Source organism: Microplitis demolitor, chromosome 2, assembly GCF_026212275.2.
Source record: "Microplitis demolitor isolate Queensland-Clemson2020A chromosome 2, iyMicDemo2.1a, whole genome shotgun sequence".
In the NCBI taxonomy this organism is placed as follows: Eukaryota; Metazoa; Arthropoda; class Insecta; order Hymenoptera; family Braconidae; genus Microplitis; species Microplitis demolitor.
Genome location: NC_068546.1, coordinates 22,452,912 through 22,469,371, shown reverse-complemented (window position 1 = coordinate 22,469,371; position 16,460 = coordinate 22,452,912). Strand labels below are relative to the sequence as shown.

At 32.4% G+C, this 16,460-nt stretch overlaps 1 protein-coding gene across 12 annotated transcripts in view; it reads left to right on the top strand.

Annotated features, from left to right (window-relative positions):
• Nucleotides 1-472: 472 nt before the first annotated feature.
• LOC103579726 (disintegrin and metalloproteinase domain-containing protein 11) overlaps nt 473-16,460 on the top strand; it is a 48,162-nt gene continuing 32,174 nt past the window's right edge. For all 12 annotated transcript variants that reach the window (XM_008561276.2, XM_008561243.2, XM_008561252.2 and 9 more), the window contains exon 1: nt 473-1,233. In XM_008561276.2, the coding sequence (XP_008559498.1) occupies nt 1,149-1,233 (85 nt within the window). In that variant the 5' untranslated portion in view covers nt 473-1,148. The remainder of the gene's footprint in view (nt 1,234-16,460) is intronic.

Genomic DNA, 16,460 nt, shown 5'->3' with positions numbered 1-16,460 from the left:
GACCAAGAGAGTCTGGCCGGTTTAGTTTCGCGCTTGCGGCAACGTTGCTTCAGATCCGCGCCGCCACCGTTTTCATCAATCCACTTCCACTTCCACTTCCACTTGCACGTTCCATTTGTACTTGTACCTCCATAACCACCACCACCGTCACCACCACTACCATAAGCATCAGCGTCCATGGTCAATAGTAGGGATGAAAACCTACCCCGTTAAACGGTGCATCCATAGACCAGGGTACCAACTAGGAGATGGTTGCATCCACTGGCGGGGGATCACTCCAATACAATACACGAGGTTTTATCCTCCCGTCTGTACATGCCGAGAACTCTCCCACTAAATTTTACAATTGCATCCCTCTCCATCCGTCCCTTATACCCCTGGTGACGAGCGTTGGATCTCGTCTAGGAGTAGGGATATAAGCTCGCAAATATTTTCATACTCCAGACTTCCACCGGAGGAAGAAGATGGCAGCCGTTGCGTGATTTTCTTCTTGCAAGTGCTCGCTTCTCATAATCGTGATCGTGGTTGTGATCGTGACTTACTTAACATCCTCGTCGTCACTCACCATTGACGTACGTATGCTATTATTGGCTAAATTATCATCGTGCCGGTGATATTTAATAACCGCGGTCTCTTCTTCGTACGTTAAATGACGGCGAAGCTGAGCTTATTATTTTATAAACTAATAATGATCCTTACGTGATAATCGCCTTAATTATTATTATTATTATTATTTGTATAAATAATTTATATTTTAACTCGTGTTGTTACTCATTATTTAGTCAAGCAAACGTGCGGCTGTTTTAAAACCGTAGTTATAAATATAAATAAAATTTATAAAAAATGAATAAATTTTTTTCAATGGACTGACGGAATTATGCGCGAAACGGGATTCATAAGGTGTCTTAAGGGTGGGTCTTTATATCCTCAATTAAATATTTATCAGTCTTCGTCATCAGTATCGGTATCGACATCAACATCGACATCGACATTGACATCATCATTTTTAATAAATAAATATTTAACGTATGTCCTTAAAAATAAGGAGATTAATGAAGACGTGGTGGTCAAGAGCAACCCAGTGATTAGCGGACATTGTTGTTATTATTATGTAAAATGGAATTGAACAATGTTGTTAAGACATAAACATGTTTTGGGTACACTGTGGACTCTTTGTTCTCGTGATTGCCGTACCTGGATTTATTAGCAGTGCCGACAGCACGTCCAAGCGAGGTAAGTTCATTTATAATCACTAGTATGTCGACATATGTGGGCTCGGAATAATTTAAATTTCTGTACAAGTCTTGGCTGATAAGTCCAGCCACAGTACCCAGTAAATTTTGTTTTGTCAGGGTGGGATAATTTTTGCTAGCGGAATTAAAGGAGCTCGATGGGATTAGGGATTTTCCCGTGCACGTTGGGCGGCAGTTACCCAGCCCCGCAAAAGGACTAGGATGCTGCTACAGAGCTGATGCGGTGTAGTGACGCGGGGGCTCTTCGATAATCGCGCAGCTCGAGATACCCGGGAGAGCAAGAGAGATTCAGCAGCTCACTAGAGCGAGTGAGACGATTCGTGCATGCGAGTAGACTGAGGATGGTTAGAGAGTGAGAAAGAACGAGGGCGGTTACGCGGGGGTGAACAAAAAAAGATACGGAAAATTCCATTTGGTGAAATGACAAGGATATCTTTCTTTTCCTTCCTTCCTTCATCTTTTTCTTCATCTTCATCTTGTTCGTTTTATTACTATTTTTTTTTTTTTTTTTTTTTTTTTTTTATTTTACTTTAGTTCATTTAGTTCTTACAGTACTTTTATTATTTCCTTCTCATGTTTTTCTTCATCATATAACCCAAGTAATCCCCGTCGTAAAAACGCATTCACGGACCCTTATACCCTGGGTGAAATAGCAGTCTGCAGTTTTTCTCTACTCGGCAGGTACTTTGGGAAAGAGCTTGGGAGCTTTCAAAAGGTATTTGACGGCTACATATATGGGTTACTTGGAAAACCACCGAGAGCTTTCACCAGCTCAATCCGCATATGTACGTGTGTTTTATACGTTTACAGAGGATTACCGTGAATATGTGGTTTAATTTTTTTAAAAAACTAAAATCTGACCAATAACAAAAAATTTAAACACACACACACTAGAATATTTTATTTTGTTTGTAAAAAAAAAAAAAAAAAAAAAAAAAAAAATGTTTTCGTCGATTAAAAATTTTCGAGCTCGAGGCATTTTTTTTTTTATCAGGATTAAATTTAAAAAAACCAAAGAAGAGATTTTTTTTATTGGCGAATATATATTTATTAAAGTCTCGAGGCGATGACGATTGAGGTTAGTGAAGAGTTTGTGAGGGTAGATAAGGGTTTTGTTGAGGGTGGATTGCTGGTAGTAGGTAAGGGTTGAGTAGGAGACTGTGATGATGTCAGACGGAGAATGGAATAGGTGGCGGCGGCTACATTGGGATATGAAGCGATTCCAAAGCCTGGGCAATGCTCCAGGCTACTGCATATCTCTATAACTAAGAGGAGAGTCGAGTCGAGTCGAGTATAGAGTGGATGCTGGTAGTTGTATCTTGTGCTCTGTCTTGGTCTTGCTCTTGTAGATACACGGGTAAGCTGCTGGTGAGATGCATACTCCTTTCGACACCGCGTTTTCACGCTTCAAGAGGCAATTAGGTGCGCTACCCCCGATTGCCGGACGTGAACGTCAACGCGGACGGTTGCGTAACGATATTCGATGTTTAAGAGGAGGGAATGGGTGGTATGTAGATATGTATGTAAAAGTAATTGAGAGATCGAACATGTCATCAGCAACTTTACACGGAAATAATTTGTCTTAATGAATTGCCGATGGTCAGAATGTGTCATTCTTTAATAATTGTCAACTTTTATTACACAGATCTGTGTTTTGAACTTCATGTTTAAATATCTCGTTAACTGTTGGGTTGACGTAAAATTTTATAGAAATCTTTTGTGTAGGAAATTTAATTCTCTACAACTTTGTTTCAGTACATTTTTATCGATTTTTCGATAATTTAGCGGTAATTTTAAATTTTAGTAGGGAGTTATGGATTTGAAAATAATTAAATATGGAAATTATTTTTGGATTTTATTTTGAAAAGCTGAACTGTTGCAGATATGATAAAATTATGTGGAATAATTTTATGGGAAATTTAATCTTCTGCAATTTGTATTTATACATGTTCATCGTATTTCGATAATTGATATAGAAATTTTTATCCCATGTAATTAATACAAATATTGGAAAAAAATTAACTTTTACAATATTCTCATGTTTAAATTAAAATTCTGGCTGAACAATCGAAAATACGATAAAATTATCCCAGTACAATTTTATAGGAAATTCAATTTTCTATAATTTTGTCCCTTTGCATTTTATTCGTATCTTTGATACTTTACCAGAAATTTACATTTTAAGTACTGATTTATAAATTGAAAAAATTAACCCAAAAAATCTTTCAATGTTTAAATTAATATTCTGGCTAAAATATTAGAATTACGACAAATACGCTCATAACCAATTTTACTCAAAATTAAATTTCCTACAAAAAATATCTTATTAACTTTTCCCCTAAATTCAATAGTTTCGGAGAAATTTCATTTTTTAATAAATTTTTTTAACATCCATCATTTTTTTTTTTTTTTTCAATACTAATTAATTCTATTAAAAAAAATGAATATTATCAATTAAGCTAATTAATCAGTTAATACGTAATTTGTAAATAATTATAGTTAAAAAAAAATTAAATTATTCAAATGTTATATATTTACTAACAAGTCAACGAGACGTTGACTAGTTGGCAAATATATGTAAATCAATCGGCTGTTGACTAAAACCCGTTGGTATTAAATATATACACACACATTTATATATGTATATATATAGAGTAGATACAATTAAAAGTATTCGCCAACTTGTTTAGCGAGCGGTGAATTGTTCCGGAACTAACTGAAAATGTAATTATTTTGTCCCTTGGGCAAGTAGCAGCAGTATGGAAGTAGAAGTAGTAGTAGTAGTTGTAAAATAGTGTAGCAGTGTCATAGTACAGTGTAGTATAATATGTACATATATATAGTGAGAGATAAACATCAGACAAGCCTGATGAATTTTCAGTAACCGATAAATTAATTATGCCTCGAAAAAACATTATCTCGTATCGACATCAAAGGGTTTACTATGATGCAATGAGTTATTGGCGCATCGCAGTGGCGGTAGTGGTTTTCCAGGATAAAGAGACACAGAAAATACGATCGACTAAAATGCTAAAATAAAATTAAAAGAGTTGATGAAAGCCACGTCCAACGATATATAAGCTCAGGCCTGTCTCTCTCAGGATCCACGAGATTGAAATGGCAAAGTGCCAGTCCTAATTTATTGCTCCTCTTTTTTTACACAGACCCCGTTACCAGATTTTAGCTGCCACCGTATCACCTTTAACTCCACCAAACTTCTTTAAATTAAAAAAAAAATATTATGTTGACTAATTTTTTTTTACAACAAACAGTTGACCGGTTTCGTATAAATTTTGGCAGCCGAACCAGGCTCAAAAAATCCGTCCACGTACAGATAAAAGTTGAAAAAAAATTATTTATATATAAAATAATAATTTTTGTTTATTTTTTTTTTATCTGTTACATCGGTCACGTAATATTTTTCAATTTCTCCAGAAGTCTCTGGGGTGTGAAGAGGATCGAAAAATTCAATTGCATTCCTCTAGCACTTGGGTACGCGCGACGAACCAACCAACCGACGAACCGGCCAACCGACCAACCGACGAACTGACCGACCATTTATCGAAATAATCGTTTGGGAAAATTTATGGGAATGTCCGGCTGTAGCAACAGAGACTAGAACGGTTTAGCTTGGAATAGAAAATAAAATAGAGAAGTAGAAAAAAAAAAAAAAAGAGTAAAATTGTATAAAAAAAAGTGTATGAGTAGAGAAAACAAATAAAAAAGATAAAAAGTAAAGATAGGTATCGAGGATGACGACAATGACAATGACAACAATAACAGCACGTCGAAAGGGTAAAATCGTCGTCGTAAAATTACTTGAATACGTGGAGCTAAATCCCCGGGAATGCCAGCGATGCGTTGGCATGACCCCGAGCGTCATGGAAGCGGTAAACAAAACAAGCTCTATCTATCTACAACGACATCCATCATTGGTGACTCGGGCAATGGCGTTACTCAGCTCCTGGTATAGATAAATAGATAGATAGATTCTATATATATGTAGATATAGATGTGCGAGAGTGTGGGCGTATGTGCGGATGAATGCATGTTTCAATGTATGAGAGTATATGTGAAGTTAGATGTAGATGTAGATGTTATATTGTATGGAAGAGGTTTAGAGCTGGATAGATATGATGCAAGGCAAATGGAACCCTCGTGCATGAACAATCCAATGGCATTTGCTTATAACCCGCGTGTCCAACGGCTCGATATGGGATTCACTGAAACATTAAGGGGATCATTATAATCGACACGCAAACTCGTTACTGCATTTACGTTGTTCCAAGTGGAGGTTCGGGCTGGATTGCATTAACTAAATTACCCTACTGTACATTTCTGTTTAGTTTAATTTTATTTTTATGTCTTTGTAATAGTTTTAGTTTTATTTTATTATTATTTGTATTTTCATTGCGGGTAATTGTTTAATGATTATTTTATGACTTGATAGATACACTGTCAAAATTCGCAGAGTGAATGTGGAGTAAATGTGCCGTGGTCACTATTTATTTAATTTTCTAGAAGTAAAATTTACATTTAAATAAAATCTGTAATCATTCCCAATTTCTAATAAGTTTTTGATTTTTTTTTAAAAAATAAATTATAAATAAAAAAAAAATTTTTTTAAATTGCACCTGTAGTTTTTAAAATTTTCTACATGTGCATATTTTTATATTTTTTTTTTTTTTGTAATTTATTGGTTGAAAAAAAATTCAAAAGTTTTAAATTGTCTGCTATCTTCAGGATTATATTTCTGATAGTTTAAGAAGTAAATGGGAAATAAAATAATTTGTCGGTTTCAAAAAAAAATTTTTGATTTTTTATAAAAAATTCTGACATTTAATTTTAAAATTTGAATATTTTTCTTTATTGTTTTATTGCCAAAGTTTAAATTTCAAATTACCAAAGTTCAAATTTCTGAAGTTCATATAGATAAATTAAATAATTAAATTTTGAAAAAAATAAATTTTGAAAAAATTTTATTTTATTTATTTTTGACAGTCCATTTTACCCCGTCTTTATATTTGAAATTTTTAATTTAATTAAAGTAAATAAAAAAAGTTTGTAACTAAAATAATAAAGGCTTTGAAAAAAAAAAAATTCAGTGAAATGGCGATCGGTAAAACAAACTGATAAATAAATAAAATAAATTGCAACCCAATTACATGAGTAATTTAAAACAAAAAACTTTTATTTTAAAATAATCAAATTTATTTTCTTTTTGCTGTACGTTGACTGACGCTCATTCCAGATAAACTTTTTCTGAGCGAACCCGTGGCCACAGTAGAGACTACAGAGTAACCCATGGCATCATACCCCAGATTGTTGAGAGTCGAGTAGAGTTACTCGTGAAACTTTGACTGGCAACTTCTGTCGAACCGTATAGAAGCTGAATAGATATAGATACTAAAAAAAAAAGTACCAGCGCGTCAGTTTCCGGGTTACAGTAAATTTCGTAACGAGCTAGAATGACGGGGTTAAGAAGTCGCGACTTAACGTCTGGCCTTGTCTTTACTTGGGTTTATCTTTATCTCGGTAATTTTTCTTCCAACAGTAGAGTCACCGGGTTCGTCAGCGCTGACGTCGACCTCCGACAAAGACGCCCGGTGTCACGTCAAAGTTTAAAACCCCTTTGGGATATTTAATTATTTTTTTTTTTATCTTCACTTCAGAACTTTTTATTTCAAAATTATTAACTTGACCTCAAGTTTATATTTTATTTAAAAGTCAAAATTCAAAAACTAAATAACTCGATACTCAGCCCTAAATATGTTAAATATTTTATATAAACGCTTGGAAAATATAAACATCGTAAAAGTGATATAATAAAATATAAATATGTTTCAAAGTTTTTCGAGTTTAAATTGGCTTTACAATTTGTCAGCAAATACACTTACTAGTTATGAAAATAAACAAAAATAAGTTAAGGGAACTGGAAAAAAATAAAAAAAGCTTAAAAGCCTGAGGAATATTTGGGAGATCCTAAAAAAAAAAAAAAGCTCACGAGTAAAACGAGCGTGCGGGTTTATATTTTTTTTACTCGTAATTTAACCCAGTGGAGTGAGTAAAGTGAGGACAGATGGGATGGGAATACTAGTCCTCATATATTTTATATTTTTATTTTTATTTATTTTTACTGAGTTGCGGTGATAGTTGATGGCGATGGAGGCGTAGGGGTGGAGGCAGTTGATGGTGATGGTGATGAAAGGTGCGAAAACCGAATTACGTGGATGACAGCTCATTTCTCCGTTCGCGTGTCCTCCTACCAAATCGTTCTGGTCGCGTGAAAAATTACCCTTTGCCCCTGTACTGCATTCACTTGCCATTCTCATTTCGTCTTCTCTACAGAACTACATCCCCACGATACCCGACTTAATACCATTTAACTCTCTACTATTTTTTAACATCCCAATGCTATATATGTTTTTATAAAATATATTGAATTTAATATTTGTAAAGCTTCTACAGTTAAAGGAAAAATTTTTATAATTTTTGGGGAGCAGACAATAGGGATGCTCGGGAAAAAATAATTTATTTTTTTTTTTAAATTTAGTACCTTGGATTTTTTTTTTCATTGATGAAAAAAAAAATTACAATAAATTTTTCATTGTCATTTAAAATACAAATGTAAAATATTTTATTTTTATATTTTTAATAAAATTTATTAAATGAAATATTTGAATATTGAAATTGAAAATGTGATTTATGATTGGGAGGAAAGCCAGGGAAAATACAATTTTTATATCAAATAATTTTATGTTCAAAAAATCTCATAAAGTAAAAAAATTTTTTTTTTTTTGCAAAAGTGGAATATTTCAGAAATTTTTTTTTACAAATTTTATTAAAAATACAAGAAAAAAATTTTTCATTATTTTGGGATTCCCAAATTTAACTAGAATTTTTTTTTTTTTCATTAGGGAAAATTAATTTTTTTTTTAAATAAGAAAAAATTTATTAAAGTGAAAATGAAAAAGTTTAAAAAAAATCCATAATTTTTTTAGTGTCCCAATTTCTCTATTCTTTACAAAAAAAAATCTTAAAATTTTCAGGCAAACTTAATGCTGGGAAAGAAAATTTAAAAATAAAACTTTTCAGTAAAACTCCAGCTCTCCGTCTATCAAAGAAACACTCGGCCAATAAAATAATAATTTATAAAACTAAATATTTGTAAAAGAAATTCAAGTTTAAAGATCAAGAAAGAAAATGTTTTATGAAAATATAAATGTTAAAACGTTGTATTTGTTTTAGAATTCCTACGCTTTACCGAATTATCAAGATGGCAAAGCGTTTGAAATCTGAACCAAATGCGCGTGACTAATCATCGTGGGATTTCCTTTCCTTATAATCAATACAGCCTTGATTTATTATCATCAAATCAAGTGGAAAAATTTCATACATCTCTACATATATCTATATAATATATAAGTAAACAATAAATGAATAAACTGTAAAGACAAATTTAAAAATCAAACACAAGTCCATCAAGAAGCCGTGGCTCCACGCTTTTAAAGTTGACATCAAATAATATTTATTTATTCAACAATTTTCTCAATGTATTTACCAAAGTAAAATATATATCTTATATATATATAAATAATGTTAAACATCGCATCTACTTGAATAATAAACACTGGAGTAATAAAGTAAATAAAAAAATAATAATTGAAACGATTTGGGTTTGACGTAGACAATAACAATGAGAAAAAAGTGAAGGCTTGACGAGTAAAAAAAGAAGTAAAGAGTGAAAAAAAAAACGGGCCACGAGTTTTGTGGAACGTCGTGAGTTTGATGCGGTTCCGTGATTAAAAAAAAGGGGCCAGGGGTTCGCGGGATGGCTGCTGAGAGAAGAGGGCGGCTAGAAAAAGAGGGTAAGGTGGATGTGGGAGCTGAGGGTGACGAGGGAGATGAGGGAGATGGAAGGAACAATGAGTATGTACGACGGGACAAAGAAATATCGACCTATAAGGTCCTCCCGAGCGCCGGACTCAATTAGAGATGTACATAAGAGAGGAGCACATAGGCTGCTGTGGTTCTGGTGCTTTAAACTAAATCCCTTGCTCCCGCTCGCTCTTTGCCTAACCACAAATATCTCTGTGTATTGTAAAGAGATGAGATGAGTAAAAAGAATTGAGTAAAGCTAAAAGAGAAGAGTGAAAGCATAAAAAGAGAGGGAGAGAAAGAGAGAAAGGGAGTGAGCTAAAAGAGTTGGATATGAATTGAGAGGGTGAGAATATTGGGTTCCGTTTTTACATTTATTTTTTTTACTTTTTTTTTTTTATGCTACTCAGTAGTAATCACACTTTGAATTTGTGATATAAGCCAATGTGTGCTATACACTCGTACAATCAACCTCACTTGGAGTTATATAATTTCTAGCTGGAGACAAAATAAAAGGTGAGAGTTCGATAATTGCACACACGTCTTTTTTTAAAAGTCATTATTATTTTTTAATATTTTTTATTTTTAAGTCGAGTAAGAGAAAAAGGACTGAGAGTATATAATGAATATGTACTTACGGATTTATTTTAAAAATTCTCTTTTATAAATTTACTTTTTTTTTTTTTTTAGAAACTTGGCAACAAAAGCAAACATTTTCACTTTACTAAATGTTCATTGTCTGATTTATGCTATTTTTAGGTAATTTTATTTTTAGAGTTAATTATTGTACTTAAATTTTTTTCTGACATTTATAATTTTTTTTTTTTATCATCGCGGTATGGTAATTAGTTGTTACGTACGAGAAGATTTTCATAAAATGTTTTTAGTTATGAAATAAATTTAATTATTTTTTTTTTTTAAACTCGTGTATTATGGTTAATAATTAAAATATATTTTATATGCATTTAACGATTTTATAATTGACTACAAAATGCGCAGGTGATTGGGTAATTAGTAAATTCAAATTGGATATATTAAATTATCATTTATATTAATTAAAATATTTTAATTACGAATTAATTTATTTATTTCAATTATCGTTTAAAAAATAAACAAATTTTATTAATAATTATTATTATAATTTTTTAATTTTATTATAGGATTCAAATTGGCCCGGGAATTAATTTTAAATAAGTTATTTTATTGTTCATTATTATTTATAGCAATTAACTCAATTAATTATATTTTATAAAATTAAATTTATTTTGAATTTGTGTGAAATTTTAAACTTTTTTTTACATGACCCATTTTGCCTCCGTTGAAAAAATTCATTTTAAAAATTTTAATATTTCCTCCCTTTTTAAATAAAATAGAGTCATATATTTTATATAGACTCCATTAAATCCCATAAATATTAAAGATTGTAAAGTTTTTTATTTTTTCAAAAATATAAAAACTTAACGACACATAAAAAATATATATATTTAAATATAGACATAAAAAATATATATAAACAAATAAAATATATCAATAAAAATAGTGACGTTATAAATTATAATAATTTAGCATCTACTTAACTATATTACTTTACTTATAAATGATATATATATATATATACATATATATAGACACATATGTTCTAGAAGCGACATGTGACGTATGATTTACGTAGAAAAAGCATTAGAAAGGTATCGGATCAAAGGCTTTGACACAAGTACTTTTAGTGTAGAGCATAAAATGTAAGTTACAAGCAATCGAATCGTAATCGCAATCGTACAGCATATAGAGATATATATATATAGATATATACCTTTATAAATTTTCTCCTTGATCGCTATACAATATCGCGTGTGCGACAGTAAATAAACTCAAAGAAAAGAAATATTCGATTTGTATAGTAATTGCTTCTACGGATTTCCTTTTTTTTTTTTTATTACAAATGGATAAAAAAAAAATTTCCCGTTTTCTCTATACTATTACTATTATTTTCTGAAGCAATTTACTGGTCAATCATTTGCAAGCTTTCTTGCTGTTGTGAAGAACTCTTGGTCGTAAGTAGAAAGTATAAGGAGGTAAAAAAAATTCGTTAGAGAAAAATAATAAAAAATGAGAAGAAGGAGAGAGGGGGGGGGGGGAATTACATTGTAATAATTACTATTGGTAGAGTGTTTAAGTAATTTAAAAATTGCACGGCGGGTGAATTGAATTCGAAATGAGACGGGTTTAAGTTGAATTGGAGGGCAGTTGTGAGTAGAGGGTTCTAAGTGCTGGGGTCACGAACAAGGAGTAAGAGTCTGAGAAATCGCGTACCGTTGGGTTGGACTAACTTGACTCAAATGGAAGAATTTACGAACATGGTTACAATGAATAGTTTGGTGGTTTGGGGCTAAAGCTACTGGGCTGGCGCTGCTGTTGCTGTTGGCGGTGCTGATGATTCTGTTTCTACTGCTTCAGGTTTCCCTGCTCGTATGCCTGTACTACTTGATACTGAGCTGTGGCTCGTGAGCCAAATCCGTTTAGCTCCAACCGTGGTATAAAATATCTGAGTCTAGTCTCATGCCCATGCCGCCTGACTTTACTGTGGGTTATATCAAAATACTAAAGATCATAAACTCGTATTAGTTTACTCTATTAGATACCTCGCTCCATTCACTCCTTTATCATTTTCTTTGCAAGCTTATTCTACCGTGACCACTAAATTTTTTTTTACAGACAATTTATTCGATAAATTTAACCGAGGAAAAATGGATAAACAAAATCTTTATTTACGAAAAAAAAAAAAACCTTTTTGTTAGAAAAAAAATTGGTAGTTTTTTTTGTCGTAAGATGGATGTAAAAAAAAATTTATAGCCCCTTTTTTTTCAATACTATTATGGTGTCTCTATAAAAATATTTATTTATTTCATTGACCTGCTTGAATTCATTTTCGAAAATTATTTTTCATTCTATCTTACGGCAACTGAAATTTTAAATGGCAAATTTCTTAAAAGTTAACTCTTCTAAAAAAAATTCTAATTTTACCCTCGTGCCGACCTAAATTTTTCAATCCATCTTACGGCAACATTTTTTATCAATTTCGATTTAATTAAAATATTCAATGTGTCTAAAAAAAAAAAAAAAAAAAAAAAAGTGTTTTCTTAATAAAAAATAATTTTAATTTTTTTCTTCTCCGTACATTAAAAAAATTACTAAAAAAAAAAAAAGAAATATTTTAAATTTTTCACTCAACTGTTTCTCCGAGTATATTTTAATTTAATTACTGAAGAAATGCGCCCAAGTATTTGCTGATATATTTAATTAATGAAGTTAATTAATTGATTGTCTAAACATATATATATATATATATATATATATATATATATATATATATATATATATATATTTATTTATTTGCCTTAGAGACATTTACAGGCGACTAAAGTATGTGGGACAGACAGCCGGAATACATCTCGCGTATAGAGCATTCAGTGGAACATGTACTATATACCAATCGAGAGCACAAGAGGAAAGGGAGACAGTGATTTATCGTGGCAACGGGACCCGATACTTCGAACTATGTCACATCGATCATAATTAACCAAGCTAATTGGCTAGAATTCGATTTACACCCTACTCACCATTCCAATCAAGTGCCTTAGCTATTTTTAAGTGTCCTCTCTAAAAAAGCTTGCAAACATCTAAGACGCGAAAAAAAAACCTCGAAAAAAAAAAAAACAATTAATTTAAACAAATTAAAACTAACAATTAAAAAAAATATTTAATTAAATACGATTTTCCCGTGACTGGCATTTAAACTTTTATTCCTTCTCCTTCTTAAATTTATTTTTTCTCGGAAATTTAAATTATTCATCTGTACAAACTCGCGATTGTATCGTTTCGTATTCGTTTATTTTTATCAATTACAATCGCCAACAAAATAATCTCAACAACGAATTTTAATAAATTTAAATTTACATAAGATAAATTACTTCCACGACATTAAAAAAAAAAAAATAATAATAACTTGGATAAAAAAGCTAATAATAGTAAAAAAAAAGAAATTTGAAAAATGTTATTACATCCAGGAACTAATGGCTGAGATTGAAGCAATAATCTGAGCTTTATAAGGGTATACCTACTTTAACTTCCAGCCTCTTACCCCCCCCCCCCCCCCCCGGTCCCCCTCATTTTCACCCTTACACTCTCTTTTACTTATTCGTTTTCGTCGAGACATTTTCATGTCCTCCATTACGGATTTTAATAAATCCTTTCCGGCAAGCAATGTCATCATAAATATTTAAATATTTAAATTCAATGAAATAGAGTCCAAGTGAATGTAACAAAATTAACAATATTAATTTTCAACAACGAAAAATACGTGACAACACACGTTGTACATTTTAAAAAGAGCTTTTATTTTTAAACATGTGTTTTAAAAGTTATTTTGTTAAATGCATTACTTGAACTTCTATTGGATGTTTTAGCTTGGCGTGTACTTACACACCCATATATATATATGTATATATATTATACAGGTATTTATACGAGTCCATATGTATACAACACTCTATACCACGAATATACTGCTTTGATTCGCGGGGTAAGCGCGAAATATGTGTTGGAAATTAATTATTGCTGTGGCGCCGCGTGTGTACACGGTTGCCACACGTCTGAAACACGCGTTAACGGCTTTTCCCTGAGTACACACACATATATATGTATCACATGTATATGCATATATGTATACAGGGAATGGAAAGTCTCGTCATCTCGTTTTATACTCTGTTGTAACGTTTTACTATTCCCTTACGCCACTACCGTCGCTCTTGTCGTGACGTGACGTCAAACAGACCCTTTTCCAGTTCAAACATATATATAACACACTATGTATATATATGTATGACATACAATACACTTTGCATATGCGCCCGTAGAATTTTCCGCGCTTTGGACGGCGAAAATTCAAACCAGTTGTCAAACTGGGCAAAATTAATCAAAACTTGTCTTTCAAAATATTAACAATCGACTCCTGTTTTATTTAGATTTATTTTTAAATTATTTTGTTGGTAGTTTGATATTTAAATTGTGTCGCTTCAAGACAAAGAGAAACCGCAACTGAGTACACGAAAATTTGTTCCCAAATATATATATGTATAATTCAATTTGTAAATTAATTATAATATGGGTTATGTCTACAACCGGCTGCGCATGTATGGACAATATACATATATATATTTGAGATATTGTTTAATGTTTCAGTAACCGAATGACTTATGAGATCGGGGAGTAATTTTGACGTATGAAATACCCATTACCTCTTTTTATTATTTTATTTTTTAGCACACCTCTAAAACCAATAAACTATACAATATATATACCACAGCTACCGTGTGTGTATGTGCATGTGCATGTGTGTGAGTATAAGTATCTGTGGATGTGATCCACACAGTAGCCTTTAAAACGAAATATCACGGTTGTTGATTTGCCGACTTGCCCAGCGGATATTGTTGATCAATATTCCAAATTCACTCGTAACGTTTTTTGTTCCCCACAACATGTTGTTTGTAATAAATATTGATGAGTCTAAAAAGGTATAATCTTCGTCAACAGATTTTTAATATTGATCTCTGTGTCGAAATTAATCGAGCAAACCATTTTCTACAAAAAAAAAAAAAAAAAAAATAAGAATGCCAGGAAAAATAATTGTGAATTATTAATATTGAATTTATCAATAAAGATTCTAATCCTAGAAGTTTCTCGATAAATAAAATAATCCGACACTCGAAAAATCTCAAGAAACACGAAACCGAGTGATTAATCAACGAAAATCCAAGTAATTTATTATCGCTAATCATGTTTAGTTAATCTTTAAGATTCTTGGACTTCGACCCGAGGGAGAACGACCGCGAGCGAATAGGAGCGATATCATGATCGATCGATTTGGCTACTTTACCAATCCCTTTCTCTGATAGATATTTCGTGGCGAGGTTGATTCCATTGACTAGCTTGACCTAGCCTTCATCTTTATCACTCTCTTTTGTGCTCTACTCAGCTCTACTCCAACTCCAGTCTACTCAGTATCCTAAATGTGCTCGGTGCACAGCGATGTGCATTACACTAGACCATGCCGGGAAAAAAACAGGACGAGATAAGGGTTCACGTGACCGATAAACTCGATAGACGTTAAGTCCCCGGAGATCCATCTTCCATTTGCATCACGTCTTTTTATTGTCCAATTCTCTTCGTATATTGTTTTTTACTGCTGTCCAACTATCTGGTGCCGTTGAACTCTTATTAAAATGAAAAAAAAGTCATAGAGAACTTTGCGGCACTAAAATGGAGAATTATTTCTTGTCCCCAAGGGGATTGTATTTAAGCTCCTGTTCATCGGAGTCCACTCATTCGGAAACCACACGTGTTGTTTTTCCCGTGTTCTACATCGTATTATATAGAGAAATAATAGCAATACTATATATATGTTTACTATAGTGCGCAATGGGCAGTACCAACAAGAAGAGAGAACAGAACAAACGTCTTAGAAGTCCCGGTACACTCGTATATAGCTTTCAAGAGACAACTTAAGGCTATTCCTGCGAAATCCTAAATGCTATCGTGAAAGCACTAGAGCCCCATTTGCTATCAACTTCCGTTTTCGTGTGTCTTGCTAGCAGAGTGTGCCACCGGTGAATTAGTAGTTTGGAAACCCGTTTTTGCAGTCGGTTCTTACTGGTAAATGGGTAATTTTCGGTGTTCTCTGCTTCACATAATATGTGCTCGCTTATCTCTAAAAAACATCGAGACCTTTTAACCCAAGACCCAAGGCATCAGTTTAAACAAAACATTAAACTATTCTAAAATGGCCATTCATACTTACTGATGCTGATTTAAAATTCCCGCGGCATTTCGACGAATTAAACTTTATAGCGCTATGAAAATTTTTTATGGCGCCCATTGAACAAAATGTGCGTCAACAAACCTTGGATTTTATTTATGAGTTTATTGCTTAATTTATAATTCTTACAGCTGAGGATAAGAATTATCGAAAATAGGTTTAGGTCGTATATAAAATTTATTTGATTAGCATTTGTTTGGGTGAAATCTTGACAGATTTCCAGCCGACGTAGGGTAGAACGTAATGACGTTAGAATGTAGAATAGACAAATTCAGTTGATCCCTTGAATATCCTTGGGTGTATGGACCGACAACTCTTAGCCAGTGTTATATGTATGTAACAGGGAGAGAAGATTGAGGGGAGAGCAATCAATCTTTGAGAGGCAGATGAGTGCGGACCTAAAATATAGGGCAACACAAATTTAGTCTGGCCGCGTCCGTCCACGTGTCGACGTGAAT